The following is a 23995-nucleotide window of genomic DNA, read 5'->3' on the forward strand; positions in this document are numbered from 1 at the left end:
GCATTTTTTAATGCCGATATTGATTTTTGGCAGAAAAAAAAATATTTTAAAAACATATAAAATAAGAATAAGAATAAACTAAAATAATAACAAGTGAAAAAACAGTAGGAACAAATACTGACTGTTCCTGTGCATTTTGGCCTCTTGGTGGCAGTGTGGTGCCGTGCATCCATGACATACACACTTAAATTGAGTACACAAGAAAGTTGTGATTGAATTCTATTAAAATAACTCATTTTTTTCACACATTGGGAAGAATTTGTGCCCTTGCGTAGCGTTATCTCACCTGTGTGTATGTGTTCCCACAGCATTTGTGTGTGGATATTTGTTATTTGAAGGAAAGAACACTCCCAACTTCCGGTTAGCATTTGAATGGGATCCTCCCGTTGCTTTTAGCATTAGCGCTAGGCTAGTGATGTTTTAAAAATCAAGCATATTTTGTATTTAAATATACAGTGGGTGTAATTCTTAACGATGTATGTTTAGTTTTACAATTAACTCCAACTGAGGTGTCATTAAATAGCTTAAAGGACGCTTAGGGACAACAGAATAACCTGAATAACATACGCTATACACACTTGCGAGTTGCTAATGCTACACAAGCAAAATGGTGCATTCAGGGTACTTTCACAGCGTCGGATACTTCGGTTTTCTTCAATAACATTTTATTTATTTAAGACATTTTCTTCCTTCCTGTATTCTTTTTATCAGGTTTGCTCCAAGCTGAAGTTAGTAGTGGATTCTGATTGATTGTCGTAAGACCCACCTACGACGCCAAACTCCTGTTCAGGAATGATGGAGTATCTAGAATATTTCACTGCAATAATTGATCTAAAGGGCCCCGCGCCTGTCTGCCCTTTTGCTGTTAATGAAGTTTTCCTTTAATTTCATCAAAAGGGGGGTGCTGCTTGCCTGGCGTTAGCTAGCGCGAGCACAAAGTGAGACGTGGAGGGCTGGGTGGGGGTTTTCGCTCAGGTTCCCATAGAGCCACCTCATAAAAATGACACGCTGTTGATGAATATGGGCGTCAGCGGGCTCACTGGGCCCTGGGTGGGCTTTAACATCTGTGCTGGATGAGGGATGGTCACTCAAACGCACAAGAGCAGCAGCGGCGGCAGTGCTAACATTATGGCATGGTGTTAATAAAGCAAATAGACAGGCAATCCTTGCTGCTACCCGATACCGCCGCCTCGCCGGGAGGCTGCGAGTTGAGACGCCAGCAAGTAGGAATGAAGCGTCTCGCCGCACGCGCACACTATTTTTGTTGACATCTTCACATGCTAGCTACGTGAACAAATGGTCGTTTTTGGATTATGTGTTCTAATTTTTTTTATAGTCAGACCGAATGCAAGCTGAGCATTTCTGTTGTTTTCATTTAAATCATTCAATCAATCTTTATTTATATATCACTTTTCAAACAATAACGAATGCTACTCAAAGTGCTTTACACGATTTAAAAACAAATCCCCAGCCCACCACGATACAGGCCCAATAAAAAAAATCAAATAAAAAAAGATATGAAGAGCGCCCCGTTGGGTTTTTTGCTTTTTAGTTTTGGGTCATTCCGTGTCAATTCACACAAACCAGTCAATCGCACTGCACATATAAACAAACAAGTGTTCACATTCACACTAATAGACAATTTAGAGGAGGTTATATCAAACTAATATTTGGTCACAAGCCACAATATAGTTCCAGTTTTCTCGCAGAAGACCATTATTACTGTAAAACCATACAAATGTTTAATCTCCTCATATTATAGACACACTATAACTGATAATGTAAAGGATAATACTGTAGTTTGCTCTACTATTATTTACAAATTTTGGTAGAGGTTTTAGTATCAATCATGGAAATTGCTGCACAAGATTTGCTTCCGCGGGCCACATAAAATGAATTGGTGGGCTGGATCCTGGCCCCCGGGCCTTGAGTTTGACACCTGTGATTTAGAGTTTTAAATGAATCTAGCGTTCATGTTTTTGGAATATGGGAGAAAGATGGAGAAGACAACACGCAAAGTCCACACAGGATTCCCTGAGTTTAGATTTGATCCCAGAACATTTTGACTGTAGGGCATACATGCTAACCACGAGGCCAAAGTCAAAACATCTATAATTTAATAATACTGTTTAAGTCATAAGCATCAGTGGTCTGCGCATTCCGAAGATCAGGGTTCAACTCTCAGCTTTAGCCCCCTCCCCCTTGGACGATAATTCGAATTTTAAATGTGTTACTATGCAGTGGTTCCAATGAGGACGCTGAACATTGGAGTTGGCAAATGTTATCATTGAATGAAGTGGTCTTTCCATGTTTGATTGGTTCACATGCTGTGTTACATGATGTCATAATCTCATCATTTGCCTTCGCCATGCTCAGTGTCCTTTGGTACGGCAATCTGTCAGCACCAATCACTTGTGGTCGCGCTCATTCTTTCTGGTCTACATGGCTTCCCTCGTATTAACTTGTCAAGGGCACCCTCACATGCAACAGTTTATTTCTCGCGTCGTTTTACTGGGGAAACAAAAGGAATGTAGTTGTGTCTGGCCAAATATTTCCCGTGTTTTTTTCTCTTTTTTTTTTATACAGCTGACAATGAGCAATTCTGCAGTAAAGCCTCGCACGGCAACATCATCATCCTCATCCGTGTGAAAAGCGGGACACTTACATGTGTGTGAAGCGTAAGCGGGCTCGCCAGCTTCCGCTTGATTTTGTTTATATTTTGTAGGTACGCGCACATGTGCGAGCGCGTTTCCATCTGTTTCCAATGAAGTTCTGTCTATCTGCTTGTTGCATGAGCTCCGGAGAGTGCGAGGGGAAAAGGAACTGTTGCTTGATTTGTGCACGCTTTGACACCATGACCCGGGGTCAGCCGAGGACCGGATCGACTCGGGTCGTCGCGCCGGAGCAAGCCGGCAAGCTGGAACGGCATGTCTGTCGGCTTAGTCTAAACAGAGCAGTTCTTTTGTGTCCTTTGGGATGATCTACAGTTCTCTTTTTTTGGAGCATCCCCACAAAATGACGCAAGGTTTGGGGAATGGGAAGCCGGGATCAGGCAGAAGTCCATTTTCCTCCCCCAGATGGGCGACATATTGCACCATATTCCATCCGGAGGTCGGAATCCCTGCGGATGTCCGTGTGGGATAGAGGAGCGTCTCTTGAATCGTGATCTCTCGGACGGGCCCAGCTAGAATGTCTTTTATGTTTGGGTCAGAGAAGCGATCAGATCTCCTGCCCGTCCCGTCCGTGTGTGCTGCTGGGAGTCCCGCCAAGAATTCAGATTTGCTTACAATTGGATTAGACCGAGAGGCGGACCTACAACAGTTTATCCCGGAAAAATGATTCTTGAGTGGGCTGCACTCACTCCCGCGTGCTTGTTCTCATCTCAAATTGTCTGCCAGTAAAATATGCGGCGCTTTGTGCACGTAGCTGCAGTAGCCCGTTCTTGGCTATCTTGTGCTCCTGCAGGCTGCGGGGTCAATGTGATAATGGAGCCACCGCTACTGGTTCTCCCCTGTGGCCCAGCAGACTGGAACCCCTGTTTCCAGTTCCTCACCTCTGTCACATACGATTTTCAGCCTTTTGTTTTTCATCTTTTGCCAAGAAAGACGGCTGCAACTATCAAACATTTCGGTATTCGGAACACCCACTGAAAATTCCAATCCTATAATTGGGTATAGATTTAAAAAAATAAAAAAATTAAAAATAAATATAAGTATTGGTTTATTGTACAGAATACAAAAAAAACATACTTTCACCTAGTTTTCATTTTTAGATCAATTGAAACTGTGCCGACACAATTTTCAACTGTAGTGACGCCAGAACGACAATAACAACTTTGCTGTCAAATAGCGCATTTGAGTTTGGTTTGTTAACGTGATCAGTAGGAATGACAACTGTGTCGTGTTGCTGGCTTCAAAATATGCAGTCGTTTACGTCTTTTAAAGTGCCTTTGGCGAGTAATACGATGTCTCTCGCTGTTAGCCGCTCAGCGTTTGCTAACTGCTCGGCGCTATGCGGCTCTGGGCGCTGTTAGCCGCTAGCGCTGTTAGCCGCTAGGTACTGCGATCCGCTAGCGCTGGCAGCCACTGATCTGTATATATGCTGCATTCGAAGGATGGTCGGAAGTTTTTGCCGACACGTATTGTTACAACAGACAAATAATCCGTTAAACAAGAAATTCTCTCGTTGACATGCTCAATGCTTACTCCGACAGGTTCCGGGACACGGTGAAATACTTTGGGGTGAAACCAAAATCAGGAGATAAAGATGTGGAACCAAGTCACGTATTTATGCTCTGGTACGAGTTCTGCAATGACTTCAAGAACGCTTGGGTGCGCCACAACAAGAGCATCTCCAAGGAGAGGTGAGATGCGTCACTCAATTTCAAAGATGGTTCAAGTACATACATTTATTTATTTAAATATTTTTTTGAGCAGAATATATCAAAACGTATGTACAATAAGCCAAATAATAGCACAAATGCATTAAAAAAACAAAATGATCAAGGCAAAAGAGCAATTGTCATTTACACTTGTAATAGCAAAATAAGTTCTACGTCGGAAGAAGAAAACTTGTAGAGAAAATAAAATAAAAAAAGCAGGTTGAAACAGAATACCGTAAAAGTGTGTGTCATGATTACGAGGAAAGATGTGAATAATCCATTCACGTTCAACTCGAGCGGTTATTATTTTTGCGGTCAAAAAGCCTTTATCAGAATTTGTTTTTATTTTATACGTTGAGGTATCATAAAAGTAAAAAAAAAAAAGATATATGTCAAAGTCACTGTTCTGTTTGACAAAAAGCTCATTTTCTCTTTTGATGTATATTTTCAACATAATATTGTGGGTCTTGAAAATCAGTCCAAAAGTCTGCAAGTGAAATGTTTTTCTTTTTTTTTTTAAATTGTGCTTGTAGTTTATACTAATGTAAAACTGCACAGCATTTTACTGAGAATTAGTTTGTAGTCCAAATTTTCAATTAAAATTCCGATCATCCTCGTCGTGATTCTTGTCACATTTGGACGGTTTCTTAACAACTTGTCAAATTAGCGCAAAATTGTGCACGGGTGACGTGTGGATGCTGGGATGCAATTAGAGCGGCGAGGGAGGCCATCAAAGAGGAGGCGGAGCCAAGCCCTGAATTTATGACGTTTCCTCTGACCTGAGGCGTCTTTTTTTTGGGGGGGGGGGCATCCCATCAACTCTCCTGGCGGCCGACTGTCTTTACTAGCGAGCAACAGAAGGCCGCTGGCCGTTAAAGGCATTATGGGAGAATTGATCAATGAAAGGGCAAAAGCGCCGCACGTGCGCAATGTACCAACAATGATTTATTTTTCAAAGTATCTTTGTAAGGATCTTTTTTTCATAACTGGACTCCCAAGCCGTTATCGCCACGAGAGTCGGCGGAGTTGCCCACCACAGACGCATGCGCTGAGGTGTCAAGTCGCACATTACTCACTGCTGATTGCGCTTATGTACAATTAACTTTATTTTTTAAAACTTTTGGCGCGCTCGTAAAAGCCAAGTGTTTTTTTTAAAGGCTGCCTCGTTATCTCATCAAGCCGGCAGTCTTTGGGGCTTTCGCTGGGCGCGAGCTGGAGACGAGCGCTTATGTGAGGAAACTGTCTTCATTGGTTGAATAATGTGGTGAAATACTGCACGGGTTTTAATCCGCATTTCTGTGGTTAAGTAATGCATTTCGCGATATGATATTTCGTATGTATTTGGGGTGCGAATTGCTTGGTACCTGGCGATTCGATCCGTATCACGATTCATAGGTCACCATTCGGTTAATCCCGATACAAATCTATAAATCGATTTTTGCCTTTTTTTTTTTTTACTCAACTTTAGAAAATACTAATCAGTTAACTTGTACACTGTAAAATTTGTATGAAAATGTATTTATCTGAAATTTCAGGCTTACAACTGCGAGCCACTGTATTTAACAAACAGGCTGCAATCTGTTTCATAAAATATTAAGGCTTAATGTTCCATTAATATAAACGTGCTTAAAGTGTGAACCCTAACTCTCAAGTAAGACGTTTTGTTGAATATTTCCATCAGAAATTGATGTTTAAACATCGATTCGGCCACATATTGAATCGATACGAGAATTGTCCGTTTTTTTTTTAACACCCCTAGTATGTATTTGTATCTTTTAGTGTCTTCTGTAGATGGACACATATGTAATGTACAGTCGAAACTGGGATTCGAACCCTCAACCCCTTGGTAACAGGAAAAGGCACTTTACCAACTGCGGAACCGCAGCATTATCAAACACCTGAGAATGATGATGAGGTCTATTTACTTAGAAAGTTGAACATCAGTCCCATTGAAAATGAATGGGAGGTTATTATTATTTTTATATATATTAAACGTTAAATTGTGCAAAAACTGTACTTGAGTAGAATGAGAAAAATATAAGCCAAGTTGGCATGCATTTTTGGAGCATGTTGACGTTGGAACGGTGTAAATCGGATGTATTATGTGGGAGTTGAATCAGGACAAAAAAAGTGAGGAGACCAAAAAAAAAGAAATAATCGGAATAACTTATCGAAAGCATTCACACAATTAAGCAGCAATTGTATACACAGCTGATCGTATCGGAACACCCCAAAAATAGCATTTGTTCAATTATTAGCAATGCATAGAGAGCAAGTCTTTTAAAAAAATAAAAAAATATGTTTACTTCGGTTATCTACGTCTGCCTTTACATTTGTTTGATAATCTGCAAAAAAAAAATTTGAAGGGGTAAATACTTTTTCATAGCAATTTCCAGCAAATTGTAATTTGACAGGGATCTTGTTGCTGGATAAACAAACTCAGTTTATGAGAGTGACGCTCACATCCGTATGAATCCAAAACTCCAAATATCTTAAGAGACACAAATATCTTTCTCAATGCGCTGTGCGGTTACCCGGAGACTTTGAAGAGAGGTCAAATCCTCTTCCGCGGCAGGTAACTGGCAATAAACGACGCTCTTGAATATTTTCATCAAGGTTGAAGGAAGCTCAAGAAAACATCAAGAAGATCACAGATGAGAAGCGAGTGGAAACTAAGAAGATCAACGCCAACAGTCTGGTACGTCCTCCGCATCCACAATTGAGTGTGTATCTGTGGTCCTGGAGTGTGTGTGCGTGTGCGTGTGTGTGCGCTTCACAGAAAGAGAGGCTGCGGCAAAAGGAGTCAAGTGTGTCGTCCAGTTGAGCGACCTGAAGCGATGAGAGTCCAAAAGGTCAAAGGTGGATGCCATTCATCCAGCATGGCGGCGACCTCTTGGTGGGCCAGCTCGCGAAAAGGTCTCAACGGGTCACTCGATGGTTCTGCTGACAAATCCCCGAGAATGGATTTGGTTCCCGGGTCTGTGCTGACAATGGCGTCAAGCTTGTTGCAGCCGCCGTTTGAAACGACGCCCCGCACCTTCCCGTTGTCCGCCATATTTAGGCATGGCCGTACATGAACTCGCCTCGGCTGCTAATCCCTCACTTGCACATTGTGTGACACTTTTGAAGAAAACGATATCCGCTCCTCGTTGACGAAAGGTCTATTTGTTTGAATGTACGTCATCACTTTCGGGTGACGTAGGATCTAATTGAGTGAGAAGCGTTTATTTTAGCATGCGCGTTGCCTGTAAAGTGGGAGCTTTTTTTTGGGGTGGGGTGGGGGGGTCGCTTTGACAATGCAGGGTTGGCAATAATTAAACCCAAAAGCCATGATCGTCGTAATACCTCAGAGAGACCTCCATTATGTTACATATTATAAAGAAAGACGCATGTGCGGTGACCTTTTTTTTACCCTCCACCCGTGCCATTTCTTTTGTATGAAAATCCCAAAATATTGCGAAACTGGAACAACATAAGAAGGTGAGCTCTGTCATTTTATGGAATTGTTTTAAATTTCAGAAATAAAATTCCTGGATGCTGACACAACCAGAAGCTCTCTCTCTCTCTCTCTCTCGATTTACTGCTGCCCATATTTTTTAAATGCTACCAAGAACATGATATGAATGCAAGAAACGTGTTGCCGTTTAATAACTGAGTAAGAGTGAGGTCATCTAATCTGGATTCTTTTTTTTTTCTCGACATGAACATTTCCTGGAAGGTTCTTCAAATAAACGATTAGGGTTGTAAACATGTGGAACTTGTTAGGTTATTGGAAGTTGCTTTAAGACAGCTCTGTTTGTAGGAATGTGCGGCTATCAAAATGGAAAATCGTACTTGATTTGCTGTGCCGTTAATGTATTTGCTCTACAACTCGCTTTTATCACTTTACATAATATGTGAAGTCGTCGTGGAAAAACATTCAGTGTGTGTGTGTTTTTTTTTTTATTATGTCAGTCTAACAAAACAATGGTTGAAACTTTTTTTTTTTTTACTTGAAACACACCAGGTTAAAAATTGTAAGAAAATATGTCTTTCCAAATATCATTTCACTCATAATTTAATATGTATGTGTGAATTAATATTTGTATTATTGTATAGTTGTATTGTTTGGTTCAACTCATTTAGTGACATCGTGTTCATTTTTACAAAGACAATTATAAAATCACTATCCTTTATAAAAAAATGATATTTAAAAAATGTATCTGCGATTTTAATGTGTAAATCATTCAATACTTTTGCTTACAATCGCATGTTTAAATTCAAGTCGTGCACAATATTCCAGAATCCATTTATTTTCTATTTGTAGGGATAACTTAATGAGTACACCAAACATCCTTTACATGTAACAGCTACAGATTTCATCTTCATTCTTCACTGTACATTTATATGTCACATAGGCATCCAGCTAACCGAAACTCAACATTTTCACATTAAGATTAACTTAAAACAACTTGAAATATAAAATAAAAAAAATTGTAATCACAATTTCCATTTACAAACGCTGCTGTTCATTCTTCCAATTCCACACGGTGGAAACATAAAAAAAGGAGCTTAACAATGTCCGAGTGGTTTCTTAAATAAGGCAAGGTGAGGAAGTCGTGCATAAAAACGTGCGCATTAGCGTGCAGCCAAGTGCCTCCATTCCAGACGTCTTCAAACTGGGAAGGGAAAAAATATCCTTTGAGTGAAAGAAAATTGAGGAAGATTGCATGCAACTTTCTCCAAACAGGAGATAAAAACATGTGGCTTCCCCTCTTTCCTCTCAACAAGAAAGCATGACAACATGAAGATATATGAGGTGCCTTATAAGCTAAAAATAGCCTTTACCTCTCTCACATGCACATGAGTAAAATCTCACACTCTAACACCGCTTGCACTCACCCAAAAAAACCTCACATTAAAATCATACACCAAGATTAAAAAAAATGTTTACACAAGGTCCTGCATGAAAATTCTCATACGCAATAAACTCACACACATAAAAAAACCATTAAAAATCTCACTCTCACTAAAAAAAATAACACTCACCATATACTCTCACAATCACCACAAATCTCACACACATGAAAAAAACTCAAATTCACACACCAAAAAATCTCTAACACATAAGAAAAAAAACATCACAGTAAACATACCTAAAAAAAAACTTATAAAAACCTCACACTCACCCAAAAAAAAATCACACCATGTACTCTCACATTTACCCCCCCAAAAAATTCACACTAAAGGCAAAATGCCACTCGTCAAAAAAGCCACTAATTCACACACAAAAACCTCTCACTAAAACAAACTCACACTCACCTAAATAAATTATTTAAAAAAACGAATTCCTCTCACGCTCACCTCTCACACTCATTAAAGGACCTCTCACACACGAGAGGTTAATGTTATTTTTGGGCCAATACTACACCTCATAAAGAAACGTAGATAATGGTTATGGTTGACTTGAGTGCAGGCTAGTCCAGGTCTATGGATATACAGCGGCACTGTTTAACGCGCTGGATGCGTTTCTTCTTGGTGGGCGGCTGCAGGTCCGGACAGTTCAAAGTAAAAGTCATGGTGGTAAAGCGCTTGGGTTTGCAGAAGGAGCACGATTGGAAGGCGCCCTCCTCCCTGCGGATGTGTCTGGGGATGTAGAAGGAGTTGCACTGTCCGTAGCAGAAGCGGTTGATGATGGTGCGGCTGACGCAGCCCTCCTCGTGGATGGTCTGCTTGAGGGGCTGCGTCTTGCACCAGTCCCGTTTCAAATACTGACGCTCGGTCACGTGTAAAGCCTCCTGGCTGGACTCCAGAACCTCGTCGGCCGGGGAGGACGAGGCGTGCCGCTGGCGGGACCCGGAGCCGGGCTGCGGGGGTCGAGGGTGCCGCTCCGACTCGTTGGGGCTGCTTTTGTCGGGATGAGGGATGGCGCCCTGCGAACCTCGGTTTCTTTTGGACTCCCCCGGAGACGACAGCAAGCCGAGGATGAACAGCAAGCTGCACACGATGCGCGTCGACTTCGCCATGCTGAATAATTGAGACAACCACGCGTCATTTGGTGTTTGGACAGAATTACGCACAAGTGTCGAAAGTGTATACGCAGCGTAAAAATGCCTTTTGTGGTAAAATTACAGTATGGGAACGGCATGTTGTAAATCACTTGAAAAGTATTAAAATACTAGCACATTGGGGGGAAAAAATAGCATTAGTTACTATAGCAACAGTCATCTGCCATAATGACAAATTCACCTCAATGCGATGATGTTTGGATCCTGTCAGTCGTCAGTAGCACCTTCCGTGGGCAGGCACCCACTCTCACTGTCGACTGTACACTGTGGGGACGGTGGCAGGATGGGAAACTAAAAAGTCCTCCATAGACTTGAGGGGGGGTGGGGGGGGGTTACTAGAAATTGCTCCAGCGCCGTACTGTCTCCCCTTTAAATGTCTGCCAGCTGAGATTCGAACAACACTTCCCTCCACGTTATTGGCTAACAACGATATGGAGAAAATCGAAACTCATCCGCCCCCTTAAACACTCACATGGACCAAAGAGGGCAGGACAATTGAATGCATCACAGGGACCGTGGGACAAATAGGAGAGGACACTTGAACGCACCACGGAGGACGAAGAAAACTAGACAGGAACCAAGTGGGTATGGGGGCACTTGCTTCCACCGTCAGCCACACGAAAGCAAAATCATGTTCAAGGTCACAAAAAAAAAAGTGTCTATTTCAGGGGTCACCAACGTAGTGCCCCCCTCCGGGCAAACGGTAGCCCCTAAGAACCACATGAGAGACTCACGGGACTGTTCTAAAAAAGAGCTAATAGTGATGCATGGGCCAATTGTGGTTTGCTAGGAAGTTTGTAGGAGTAATTTGAAAATGTAAATACTGGCAGAAATTTATAGAAATAAAGTGTTGCATAGACTATTCATACTCGTTTCATAATCATTGGGAGAAATCACTAACATGCACAGCGATCTCCACAACCGTATTAAAGTTAATTTGAGTTTATTTATTCATAGCTGTCGATGTACATAATCAAGATAAGCAACCAAAAAACACAACTTGTTAAGATTAAGTGATCATTTGCTAAACTGGCTACTTTTTAACTATAATACGTAATAATAATAAAAACAGATTGATCATGCCTGTTTATGAGCCTTTTACCAGCAACATTGTTTTATATCCAATAACAGAATTTGGCAACATACATTCAAATACATGGACACTTTTAAATTAAGTATATAAAACAATATCAAAAAATATATTGATGTATGAGTTAAATTTATTTGCAGACAACTCAGAAACGGCTATGCAACACCCCCTAGTGGCTGCTAAGATATTGCCCTCTGTGCAACAGTATGACCAACACCGCTGACAATTGTATTTATTTTTAGGAATACTTTGAGTTTATTTGTAGTCATGGGTGTTTTGCTGCTTGCCGAATTTTCTGTTTTCAACAAAACTAATCTGCTATATCTTTTTTTTTTACTATCAGAAAGAGCACTTCTGGTATGTCACAAAAATAATAAAACAATACAAAAGAACACATTAGCAAATAGCATCTGTAAACAGTAAAACCTATAGAATGCATAAATTAAAGTAAAGGCAGCTTACGATTTCTTGTCATTCGACCAATCAAACAAAAATAACAAAAAATCATCAACATTACAATTTCAAACCTACGGGAACTACTGTAAGGCAAAGGCACATTTCTTGAGAAGGCCATGACAATTCAAGCCAGCTACAAATAAATTAAATCCCACATCAATAAGGCTCAAATCAAGTGTAATTGACGCTGGCAATTATTACAAATCAACAGGCTTGGTAGCTGGCAGCAATCGTGGTTGGTTGAGCGGGTTCCTGGGCGAACCTCGGTAATGTTGCGCCTCGTTCTCTGCCAGCTTCTGCGAAACAACCTTCTGCGATGATGCCGCTGCCTCCCGGATGGACGAGCCCGCGGGAGCCCTCACTTGGCTCTTGTTGGTCATGTCGCCAAGAGCGCAAGTCTTGCTTTTAGCCGCCAATGTGCTTGACTTTTTGGGTGGGACAGGGGGTCGTTTCTTGACAGGCCGTGCGCCGTTCTGAACTTCTCCCTCGGACGGCTGAAGCTGCGGGTGCGGGTGCGGGTGCGGGGACAGGCCGCTCTCCAGGCTCAGCACTCTCACGACTTTGACGCCTCGAGCGTCGCTCAGGTCCGAGGGTCTTCTGCTCTCTCCGAGCAGAGAGTTGATCCTGCGGACGGCTTGGCGCACGGGGGTGCGCTGGAACTTCAGCGGCGACCTGACATGTTTGGCCTTGGCGCCTCTGGGGGATTTAAGGGTGAGCTTGTTGAAATGTTGAATGTGGTCTGCCACACGGGGATGCTGGCACCGTGGGGCTTGTGGCAGTTGAATTTGGATGCCAGGCTGCGGAGACGACGACACGTCCTCATCCGCCGGCTCGTGGCGTGGCGTGTAGAGGGCGGACCGCAGTCCTGGCGAGACACCCAGCCTAAAGTGTGCTGGACTTTGCATGTCCAGAGCGTCGATCAGCCTGCTGCAGTGAAGCGGCTCGGCTGAGTCGTCACTTCCACCCATCGCTGAGCTATCGCGGCCGACGGCATCGGTGCAAAATGAACCCCGAGCGGCACTCACTGGACTACAACTCCCAGCAGGATCTAAAACTAGACTATCAATATGCAAAGGTGATAAGGCGTCGGCGTCAAATGTTACATTTAGCTCACGATGAGTTGGGAACTTGAATGTGTCGACTGTGGGAGTCTTTGGCGGAGGGAGCCGGGTACTTTCTGCCCGCTCTGTTTTCGACTCGTGTGTTCGAGCTCCAGATTCGGCGAGGGTGTTGTGCGCGTGCGCCATCGTTTGGCTCAAGGTTTTGGAAATGGAGGATCCACTTTTTAGGCTCTCCGCACTGGAAGCACAACATAGCTTTTTGGACAGGGCGGACCCAGCCTGAGGGTTGGACACGACAATGGCGGGCTCGGACATGAAATGGCTCTTCAGACGCACACTCGTGGGCGTGTCCGGGAAGGAACCTCCGCTAAAGAGCTTTGCTTTTCCAGGGGTCACGCCGCTCCATGAGGTGTGGTGGGTACCGGGATCACACTGGGGGGTCAGCAAGTTGTCCTCAGACTTGCTTATGAACTTTGAAGCTGGTGGGACAGTAGCGGGAATTCGTTTAGCAAAAGAATAAAAGGGGAAGTCAACACAAACATTTTCTTTACAATAAATATGTTGTATTACCAGACTAAATATGGCATTCTGATTAATATTGTGCTTGTGGAATAGAAGTTAAGCAGCAAAATCCACCCATTTTGATCCATCTCAGGTGTCGACTGACATCACAGCTGCTCAGGCAACGACAGTCGAGCCGTGATTGGTCGCTGCCTGAGCAACTATGATTTTCAGTCGACAGCAAGTGGCAAAATGGCCGCCCCCTGAGATTGCTGCTTAACTCATATTCCACAAATGCAATATTAATCAGAAGACCGTATTTAGACTAGTGAGGCTAGAACATATTAATTTATTGTCAAGATTTTATTTTTTTGTTGCTTTCCCCTTTAAAGTAGCACTAAGGAACTTTTCAAACACTGCCACACATAAAACTACAAATGTGCTGACTGCTTTACGGCATACGACACTTCCCCCTTTACCCATTCGTTACAAAGACGGAAGTCAATTTGAATGTCGGCGCGCGAAAAAAACAAAGCAATGCGCTTGTCCTCATGGGAAATGTGGTTTCCCTTCAGGCATAACATCACGGCTTTTGTCCATATGGCAGCACCATAATCAACATCAACTGAAAGTTCCTTAGTGTTGCTCCCCCCCCCTTTTTTTAAAACAAGCCATGCAGAATAAACGAGCATCCTCAGCACTTACCGTTGGGCTGTGCATTTGTGGGCCGAAGCGACGGCTTGAACGGGGTCTCTTTGGTGAAACAAAAACTGGTGGTGCTCTCCTGGGTGGCGAGTCGCCAACCTATAGACTCAGACCCCTACACCAGCAAGCAGCATGGAATGAGAAATGGAAGATGAAATAGACGTCAGAGGACTTTTAGGATTAGTACAAAGTGTTAAATGAACCCACAAGTGCTACCCAGAATGCAACAGCATCCGTTGTTAAATGAATGGCTTTTAGGGTTAGCTCTTCAGAGGATGAGAGAAATCACTCAGAAGAAACGAGATATTGCCTTTGGTGGTCAGCAACTTTTATTAAGTCAAGATTTCGATTACATTTAACTGTAAAACATTTGTTGATCATTGACCACTCACTCAAACTATCAAAATGATTGCACTGTTTATACGAGCGTTATACGTGGCATGTGCAGTATAATAGTGTTGTGCTTAAAAATGATTGGGAATTGGGCATCAAAAATATAGTTAAACTTTGTACCATACCCTACCCCAAATTTAAAAGTCTGAAAACAAGAAGAGGAAGACTCTTGCATGCATTTATCAAGTTTAAAATTATGACATGTAAATGCAGTGGCCCCAAAAGTGCAACAGTTGACCCCCCCATGTGTAAACATGATTTGAATTCAAAAAGAATTTCTTGAAGGAGTCGAAGATGACACAATTGTCCATCGGTTGACATCTATCGGACAAGCGCACTTACGGCGTCTTTGTGGCTCCTCCCAAAACTGAACCGCTGGCGCAGAGACTTGCGCTGTGCTTCTTTTTTGTCCACTTTGGGAGAAAAGCAGCCAGCTCGTCCAGATTCAACTCTTGAATGGGATATAAATCAATACAATGTGTAAGAGCAGCCAAGAAAATAACTTTTTTTTTTCAGGGGTTCATTGACTTATCAGCCATAATTTCTTTACATTCACATACATTTGCACTGGCTACATCTTTTGTTTATTAAAATATACTCGTTATGATCCCTTACGGGAAAAATAAGAGTTGGATGTAGAATTCTGCCTTCCCAAAGATTTATATTACTTCCTATGGAACAAGTAACCAGTGTCAAAAATGCCCTTGTAATTGCATCTCATTGTTTTGTGTGGTTCTACATCAGAGGTCACCGACCTTTGCTGTCAAAAGAGCCATTTTAGGCCAAATAAATAACACAAAAATCTGCCTAGAGCCGTAAAACATTTGAATATTGTGATGAACAAAACAGTGTATTAGTGTTAGTCTAACGCCCAATTTACACTGAAGGATTCCGCAAGCGTTCTATTTTTTCCGGACAGGAAGTCGAGCATCGGCATCAAGGTAGAGCCGGTATATTTCAAAATAAAAGCATTTGCGAACTCATTTGCAGTGTTAACTACATAGCATGACAAGCTCGGAATAAATTAAACATGACAGCATACAGCTCACGCAACGCATGCGGAGTGAATTGCAGTCCCTGCGGCGGCCGTAGGGAAAACGCACCGCGTATGTTCCGCAGTCAGTGTGAATTGGGCGTAATGTAGTGAGGAGGGTGTAAGAGCTAATTAGAGCTGCACCCTAACAGAAAAATATGCAGCATCCAATACTGTACTTTGAGATTAATTTCTATCTTTTTGTTTTTAGATGTAATCGTTTTTTTAATGGACATTTTATGCTGATTTTCTGCCTCTCTCCTTCCCGTTTTGGACATTTTATGGCTAATTTTTTTTTCCGGCCTTTTTTGCTATCAATTTTTTGACATTTTTGGCAATTTTGCTGGCATTTTAATGGTAATTTTCGTAATTTCTACTTTATTTTTATTTTTTTACATTTATGGCTACTTTTTGAACATTTTCTTTCCTGCCTTTTCTTAAATCAATTTTCTGACTTTTTGGGCAATTTGTGGGGATTTTATGGTATTTGGGGGGAGATTTTGTCTTTTGTTTTTGAACATTTGATAGTTACTTGTAAATATTTTTTTATACTTTTTTTAAATAAATGTTCAGACTTTTTTTTTTCAATTTCACTGACATTTTATGGTAATTTTCTGCTTAACCTCTTCCTTTTTGCACATTTTACGGTCATTTTTAGGTCACTTTAAAACGTTCGTGTAACTTGCGTCTCTCTTTATCTGACAACTTAAAAATGTGGATTCTGATCTTTTGGGGATAATAAATGTTTAATTTTATCTAAATCATTAATCAATTAAAATAATATTTTATCTAAAAATAAAAATAAATGTTAATTAATTAATAATAATAAATATGAATAATCTATTGTTATTTTTAGAGGTGCACAGGGAGCCACGGGAGAGAGACTAAAGAGCCACCCACATATGGCTCCAGAGCTGCAGGTTGCAGACGCCTGTTCTACATGATCATAGGGCCAATGTGTGAACAATGGCAGATAAAGGCTAGCTAGGAGAGTACCTGCTAACTACATGTCTGCCGCTCAGTCGTCTGCTCTTTCTCCTTGCTGAAGTGGCCGCCTGCCTTTCACACTTCCCAGCAGAGGGCAGAGTGCTTTGAGATGAATCCAACACCCCTGACGCACTGCAAGCTTCATATAGAATAGAAAAAAAACGCTCTTGAAACAAAGCGCACGGCAGAACGTTTTGCTAGCCTTTGGAGCGCAATCCAAAATACCTGATCCAGGGGTGGAGGTGCCACTGAACAAAGAACTGGGCAGCAGTTCTATCCCAAGATTCTTCTTGACCGATCGACGTTTCTTGTTTGAGAATCCAAAAGAATAACCGGAATCTAAAGGAAGCTTTCGCTTGGTGGATGGTGTCGCAATCACAGGCGTGACAGACGAAAAGACTAAAAACAAAAGAACACACACAAAAAGAGGTTTATCCACTTGAGGGACTTCACCTAAACAGAGTGAAAACAAATTCAGGTTTTACCTCCAAGACTGTGTCTGTGTCTCCGCCTCATCCCTGAGTTTTGGTCAAGCTCCCGAAGCTCACTGAACACGGGGGACAGAATTGCTGGTTCGCAGTGCATCATGTCTGAAACCTTCTCTTCAAGAAACTGCGGCAGCACACCTGCAGCCGAAGAGAACGTTGTGAGTGCTAAACCAGACTGAGGCGGAGAGGAACAGCGTCTGAGGTGTGTGACGTGCTACCAAAGTTGTGGGCGTGCTCGATGAAGCGGTGAACAACTGCCGTCTGCAATCGGATGCGTTTTTCTGTGTTGGCGTTCATCTTCTCTGTACCTTCTCCACAGTGGAGGAGATTGGGAGCCAAGATAACAGACAAGTTTGCACTGTCCATTTTATTCTCTGCACTCCTGGAATCAAATAAAGTCAGCAGAGATGAATACAATGAAAAGGGGAGGAAAAAACATACCCAACCGTGATTTGTGGTTCCATTCGTTTTTGTTACAAAGCATTTAATTCTACAGTCAATAATGAAACATTATTTGATGGGAAAAAAATCTGATATTATGAATAACAAAAATAGATGTTTTATATATATATATAGATAGATATATAATATGAAGACCTACATTTTTACCAGTCAACGACTCAGTCCTAAAACTAAAAATAAATAGATTCATTGATTGAGTTACAGCTCTGGCCAAATGTCATATCGCATCAGCATAAAAAAAATAATAATGCAAGCACCTCATGGAGACATTTTGGAGGAAGTCAAAGAAGTGGCGCAGAACCCCGAGGCTCCTGTCAGGCAGGACGCAAGAAAGCAGCATGGTGGTGGCGGTGCGCTCTTCCTCGGTGGGGAGCTGCTGGGCCTTGAGGAAGGCCTCCTGCAGCTCGGTGGGTAGCACAGGTTCGGGCAGCTCCCGGAAGAACTGCTTCACCAGGCTGGCCACATCGCACGGAAGCGCAGAAGACAGGCAATCCTCGCCCAAATCGACTTTAGTCTGGAAACATACAACATTTAGTGTCGGAAAGCCTTTTCAAGGAGTCAAGGTCACGCGGTGAGAGCAAAGTCGCCAATCACTTACCCGTAGGGCTTTGAGGCGAACAACAGAGCCCGATTTTCTGAAAAGGCCTTCGGTGTTGACGTGCGCCTGCAACATCATGCATGCATCCACTAGAAAGCTAGGAGAGCACAGATATGGTATGTTAGCACAATTGTCAGGTTGCCAGGAAGCAATACAGCAAAGCCTCCAAAATTAAACAACTTGACTTGAGCCACCACTCGAAAACAATTACAGACCCTGCACTGTATTGCTGTGATTAATAAGTGTAAAAGGAATCCCCACTTCACAGCGCAGTTCCATTCCCAATGACACCAGTTTATCCAATCTAATCAATGTGTGTTTGTGTTTTTTTGAATTATTATATATATTCTTTTGATTAAACTACAACGTGTACATCTCTTGGGGCCTTTAAAAGATCTTACCGTGGCACACTCCCGCGCGCCATTTCATAATACGGTAAACTCTCCAATGGAACTCCAAAGACTTTTGTCTGGGGGAAACAATAATAAAAAATTAAAAAAAGATTAGAATAAGAGAAGCTCACATTTGAATCAGCAATGTTACCTACATCATTGCATCCTGAGATTCTCAATTGAAACATGTCAAAAATACACACTCAATTAAACTCAATATATATGTATTAACGTAGGTTATTCATTACAGTGCTACATTCTGTTAGAAGTGTTTCTATTTTTTAGTGATTTTACATCTCCAACTTCTTGTATTAGAATCTTGTCCAGGTATTCTACAATAAGCATTATTTGCATTAGTGTAGGCTTTTTTTCACATGATTCTATGGAGCTTATCCAAATGGGGAAGTAAAACGTCATTTGGAACAACAAGAAGCTTGTGACTCCTAAAAGCAATGATAAAAAATAATAAAAAAAGAACAAAGTTTGTCTTAGAATCTCTTTTCTTTCTTTTAATGCTGTTGTGTTCTGTCACAATTTCCATTTCAGGTTTATGAGAAATTAGCATTAGCGTCTTTTTGGAGTGAATGATGTGTGTAGTCTCAAAACAACCAAAGCTTCTGACAAAAGTCTGATCTAAGTAACAGCTAAAACGTAAAAATGAAAAAATGTATACATCATCATCGTTGATAACTCACCGAGTTGGTTGCTGCGGACTTACAACTGGCTTTGTTTTTGTTCCAGTTCTTTGTCTTGATCCCATACGCTGTGCGGAGATGTTGCACAGCCACCAGACGAACCACATTTCTCTCTTCAACCATCATTTTTAACCTCCTATCTTGCTAAACTACACACTAAAAAGTAAAAACAACGTTCAACTTCTCAACAACAAAAAAAGCGAGGAAACTCCTTTGCGTTCGGTAGCTTTAGTTTTTCTCTATTCAAACTGTCACGAAGTGTACTTAAATAACACGGAAAAACAGAAACTCACGTTTAGCGAACATGAAGAGCAACAAAAAAACTAACAAGGTTTCTTAGTCCAAAAATACCCTTTGCAACTAGTCGAGCTTTCAATGAAGAGACACCAAAAAGCTAGCAATGTGGTCACTTTAGCCAACGTTAGCCAGCCACAGAGGAAAAAACATACACGTCGCAAACAAACACAAAAAAACACACTCGTATTATTCAATTCGGAACTAATTAAGATCTCTCAAAAGGCGACCACTTCGTATCGTACCGATTCCATTGATTAATTTTCCGACTACATTGCCTATGTAGCCATTTTGTCAACTTCGGCGGAAAGAAAACGGCTTCCCTGACTGTTTCCGCAGTACATTCAAACTACAGCGCTGTCTTCTTTCTGCGCTCCCATTGGCTGGAAAATGTTTGAATGCCATTTACTGGTGCGCTTGATTTCAATGTTAAGAGCGGCCTTCATGGGTGGAGCGATCTTTTTCACACTCTTTCTTAATACCAATTTAGCACTTTTGTTACTTCATCTTTATCCACTTGCCTTGCGTGATCCAGCACCTTCTCAGAATACCCGAGCTACTTTTCTATGGCTCGATCATCCATCCATCCATCCATCCTCAGAACTATTGATCTCAAATGCATAAGACATTTTAAAGAACTAAAAAAAAAATAAAAAAAATATTCCCCATTCATGTTGTTGAGTACAAGAATTTATTCATGGTGAATGTGTTCTATCTTTTGACAGCCTAAAACGACAAGGTTTTTTTGTTATTTTGTTTTTTGTTTGTTATTGTATATATATATATTTTTTTTTTTTTTTTACGTGAGTAGTCTATAGGCGTTGAAGCAGTATTTTCAATGTTTACCAGTGTTTGTTTTACAAGTATGTGTAGTCCTATTTAAATACAGGATGTAAGTACTTTTGCCAAAGTGGGGTTGCTGGATGTTTGGAGGCCCCCTGCTTTACTTCAAGAAGGTTTTAGTGCCATCTGAAATGATTGTATGTTGTGTCTATTATTATTATTATTATTATTATTATTAGTTAGATATTTTATTTAGGGGGAGGGGGGTCTTGTGTTAACTGTATTTTTTTTTATTTTGAAGTGTTTTTATGAGAGTGTAATATTTTGTGTGTTCTCTCTTTGAAAAAGTACTACATTACAGTAAATAAAATGCACATTACAGTACTGTGCTCGCATACACTCCAGTTGGTGGCGGTAATGCAACCTCAAGCCAGTTTGTCAACCGCAATTAAAAGGAAAGGAAGAAAACAAGGGTCATACTTCCGGGTTTTAGTTATTTGGTTTGGTCGTTGTTTCGGGGTACCTATCAATTTAAATCCTAATGCTAATTTTGGAATCATTTAATTCCATTCGATACAAACCGTTCGTGTTTTCTTTACGTAAAGTGATGCAGTATGGCAACAACCGCGGGTGTTGTCAGTCGACCTATCCTCGCGGCGTTAAGGGCACACACAAGGAGAACTATTGCCATAAGAGGCAGCCGGCGGGTGTCTACGACCCTGACATCAAACCTCGGTGACAACACACAACTGGACCGCAGGGCTCCGGCTTGGGACAAGGGATCAGGAAACGACCGCACCCACTCTCGCCTGCTTCAGTCGTTGTCCGTGGGCTTGGGATTTTGCGCTTCTGTCGCGCTTCTGGACTGTCGAGAGGACGACGGACCCGCAACAGAGCCCAAATCACGCGGGGTACTTGGACGTATCCTGCCGTCAGCTGAGTGCGCTTCTCCTTTAAAACCTGACACTCCTCGGTATAAATACAACTTTTTAGCAGATGTCGTGGAAAAGTCCTCTCCAGCGGTCGTCTTCATCGAAATCCTGGGAAGGTGAGGTGGCAGGTTGTCGCTGGCATTGTTTTGTGTGCGAGTCATTGATAAACATGACACAGTTTTTTTTGTTTTTTTTAATAGACATCCATTTTCCGAGAAGAATGTGACAGTTTCCAACGGCTCAGGTTTCATTATCAGCAGCGACGGCTTGATTGTGACCAATGCTCACGTGGTGGCCAACAGGCGAGGGGTCCGCGTCAAGCTCACTAATGGAGATATATACGATGCCACAGTGCAAAATGTCGATCAGGCGGCGGACATCGCCACCATTAAAATCTCTGCAAAGGTGAGCAAAAAAAGAGGCAGAGTTATGCACAGTGATGCACAGTCATGCAAAGTAACGATTGACATATAAAACTGAGAAAATGTTAAGTTCCTTAGATTTTTTCATATTTGTATTTTACACGACTGATTTTTTTTATTAGCCTGAAAATGTATGTTTTTAAACTGAGAACCAGTCTGCAAATTTTGCATATTGTATTTCTTAATTTGTCCACAAGGTGGCATGGTTGAACTTTAAAAATGACATGATCTGTATTACTACGTAATGAAACTGCAGGACCTGCGTCAAACAATAAGATCGCAGTGGTTTTAAACTAAAGCAATCCAGATGTGAAGTGGAGACGTTCAGCATGAATTGAAGTAGTTTCACATAAAATATGGCGATATTTATTTATTTTTAGGGATTTCTGCCATTTTTATTTTTAAAACCTTCATTTCCAGGGGTTCATAATTACTTGGACGAAGTGACATCATTGTAAATATAAACATACATTTTCATGTGTGGCAGTGTTAATTCTCTGATATGGTTGTGACACATCGCATAAATGTCATTTTGACCTTTCGTCGCGCTCTTTTCTCACTAGCTAACTTATTCTCGACTTTGGGTTATGGTGTCCACCTAACTGTACATTTTTGAGGGTTTTATGTTGCAACACAGGCTTCATTTGCCCCCCCCCCCTCCCTTCCACACCTTTCCCCACAGAATCCTCTACCTACTCTGCCGCTTGGCTGTTCGGCTGATGTCCGTCAAGGAGAGTTTGTGGTGGCCATGGGAAGCCCGTTTGCGTTACAGAACACAATCACATCAGGAATCGTCAGCTCAGTCCAGAGGGGCAGTAAGGAGCTCGGCCTGTTGAACCGCAACATGGAGTACATCCAGACCGATGCAACGATCAATGTGAGTGTGAGCTACGGAATATTCGCGTTTTACTACTACATGAGTCTTAAGATGTTTGTTTTTGCAGTTTGGCAATTCCGGAGGTCCTCTCATCAACCTGGTGAGTTAGCTCTACCATCCAAATCACATTTAGATTCACATACATGAAGCCACGCAGGAGTCAGTTGAACTTATTTTCGTGACATGATCGGCACCTGAATTTATCCCTTTTTAATATGCATTTTTCCTCAGGATGGTGAGGTCATTGGGATAAACACTATTAAAGTCAGTCCAGGCATCTCCTTCGCTATACCGTCTGATCGCCTGAAAACTTTCCTTGATCAAGTCGCCCAAAGAAAAAGTATAAACATGTTATTCTTTCCTCGTGCTTCCTGTACAGGAAGTGAGTGAGTGAGTTAATTGAAAAGGCTAAAACACTGACACACCCTGTTGTTCCAATATGAATTGAAGGTTCCTTGTTTGGCGGGGCTGAAACAAAGCGGCGGTACATTGGCGTCATGATGCTAACGCTGACCCAGAGGTCAGCTTTTAAAGTGCAAGGACAAAAAATAATAAATAATAATCCGGTTTAACTGTCATCTGAAACCTTTTTTTGTGTTGTTCTATGTGCCTTAGCATCATTGCTGAGTTGAAGCTGAGAGCGCCAACTTTCCCAAATGTGACGCATGGAATTCTGATCCACAAAGTGATCATGGGCTCCCCAGCATACAGGTAAGCAGATAGTGATAAACGGGATCATAATCAGTGGCGGGAAGAAAAAAACAACTTCTTCTTCCATTGTTAATACTGTATAATTTGTTACATTGGCCTGCACTACTGATTCTAAAGGCCCTGGGTAAATTAGATTGACATTGCAAAACAGAGGCTGAAATCTGATTGGACCAAAAAAAAAAAAAGGTGTGTTGGAATATAGCTTGTCAATTATTACTCATCATTCACACTCTTTGTCAGATCCGGCATGTTGCCAGAAGATATTGTGCTGGAGATCAACGGCGTGAAGGTGAACACCACAGAGGAGGTCTACAAGGCTGTGCGCGATTGCGATAATTTAACTGTGGTGGTGCAGAGAGGAACAAAGCAGCTTCAACTGCAAATGACTCCTGAATACATGGAGTGACAAGCTACAACACATCTGCTCACCTTTTGACCTGCCAAGCAATTGAATCATGTACATGAGTAAAACTGTGAAAGCTGTTCAGTCACCATGGCTGCCTGGCATTAAAGGAGACAGATTATGGAACGCTAGCTTTTCAAATCACCATTTTTGTTGTATTGTTTGTATCTCTGGAGTGGCTGCCCACCCACCCAACAAGGTGAAATTATACGTCAAGTCTTTTTGTGAGCTGACCTTGTATGAGAATGTTTTCAGGTATTTTCTCGTGTCAGTATTTCATTTTA

The 23995-nt window shown here is 41.7% G+C and overlaps 4 protein-coding genes across 9 annotated transcripts in view; 2 read left to right on the plus strand and 2 right to left on the minus strand.

Moving 5' to 3' along the window:
- The window catches only part of LOC147162972 (formin-1-like), a 52926-nt gene extending 44999 nt beyond the window's left edge, over positions 1 to 7927 (plus strand). For 4 of the 5 annotated variants that reach the window (XM_086094775.1, XM_086094779.1, XM_086094778.1 and 1 more), the window contains 2 exons: positions 4214 to 4363; positions 6998 to 7927. In XM_086094775.1, coding sequence (XP_085950901.1) covers positions 4214 to 4363; positions 6998 to 7205 — 358 coding nt within the window. In that variant the 3' untranslated portion in view covers positions 7206 to 7927. The remainder of the gene's footprint in view (positions 1 to 4213; positions 4364 to 6997) is intronic. The other variant, XM_086094777.1, reaches the window with a different exon arrangement.
- Positions 7928 to 8700: 773 nt separating this feature from the next.
- LOC147162973 (gremlin-1-like) lies at positions 8701 to 10731 on the minus strand. The gene is made up of 2 exons (XM_086094938.1): positions 10610 to 10731; positions 8701 to 10387 (listed from the first exon to the last, which is right to left on the minus strand). Exon 2 carries the CDS (start codon positions 10384 to 10386, stop codon positions 9838 to 9840), a length of 549 nt encoding a protein of 182 aa, XP_085951064.1. The 5' UTR covers position 10387; positions 10610 to 10731; the 3' UTR covers positions 8701 to 9837.
- An 899-nt stretch (positions 10732 to 11630) lies between these two features.
- Positions 11631 to 20064, minus strand: LOC147162974 (rho GTPase-activating protein 11A-like). 2 transcript variants are annotated; one of them, XM_086095802.1, is made up of 12 exons: positions 19641 to 20064; positions 19290 to 19445; positions 18604 to 18671; positions 18203 to 18299; positions 17862 to 18118; positions 17361 to 17524; positions 17140 to 17280; positions 16880 to 17053; positions 16664 to 16793; positions 14977 to 15085; positions 14242 to 14356; positions 11631 to 13514 (listed from the first exon to the last, which is right to left on the minus strand). In XM_086095802.1, the coding sequence occupies exons 2-12, from the start codon at positions 19413 to 19415 to the stop codon at positions 12172 to 12174; spliced, it is 2724 nt and encodes a 907-aa protein (XP_085951928.1). In that variant the 5' UTR covers positions 19416 to 19445; positions 19641 to 20064; the 3' UTR covers positions 11631 to 12171. The 2 variants fall into 2 exon arrangements, with proteins under 2 accessions (XP_085951928.1, XP_085951927.1); XM_086095801.1 differs by having other exon boundaries at positions 19290 to 20063.
- A 767-nt stretch (positions 20065 to 20831) lies between these two features.
- On the plus strand, positions 20832 to 23939 carry LOC147162975 (serine protease HTRA2, mitochondrial-like). The gene is made up of 8 exons (XM_086094646.1): positions 20832 to 21414; positions 21499 to 21703; positions 22403 to 22597; positions 22665 to 22697; positions 22829 to 22937; positions 23048 to 23117; positions 23213 to 23308; positions 23549 to 23939. The coding sequence occupies exons 1-8, from the start codon at positions 20981 to 20983 to the stop codon at positions 23712 to 23714; spliced, it is 1308 nt and encodes a 435-aa protein (XP_085950772.1). The 5' UTR covers positions 20832 to 20980; the 3' UTR covers positions 23715 to 23939.
- Positions 23940 to 23995: the final 56 nt, after the last annotated feature.

The sequence above is a fragment of the Leptonotus elevatus genome, chromosome 14, assembly GCF_054856555.1.
Source record: "Leptonotus elevatus isolate MCC_2025b chromosome 14, RoL_Lele_1.0, whole genome shotgun sequence".
Taxonomy (NCBI): Eukaryota; Metazoa; Chordata; class Actinopteri; order Syngnathiformes; family Syngnathidae; genus Leptonotus; species Leptonotus elevatus.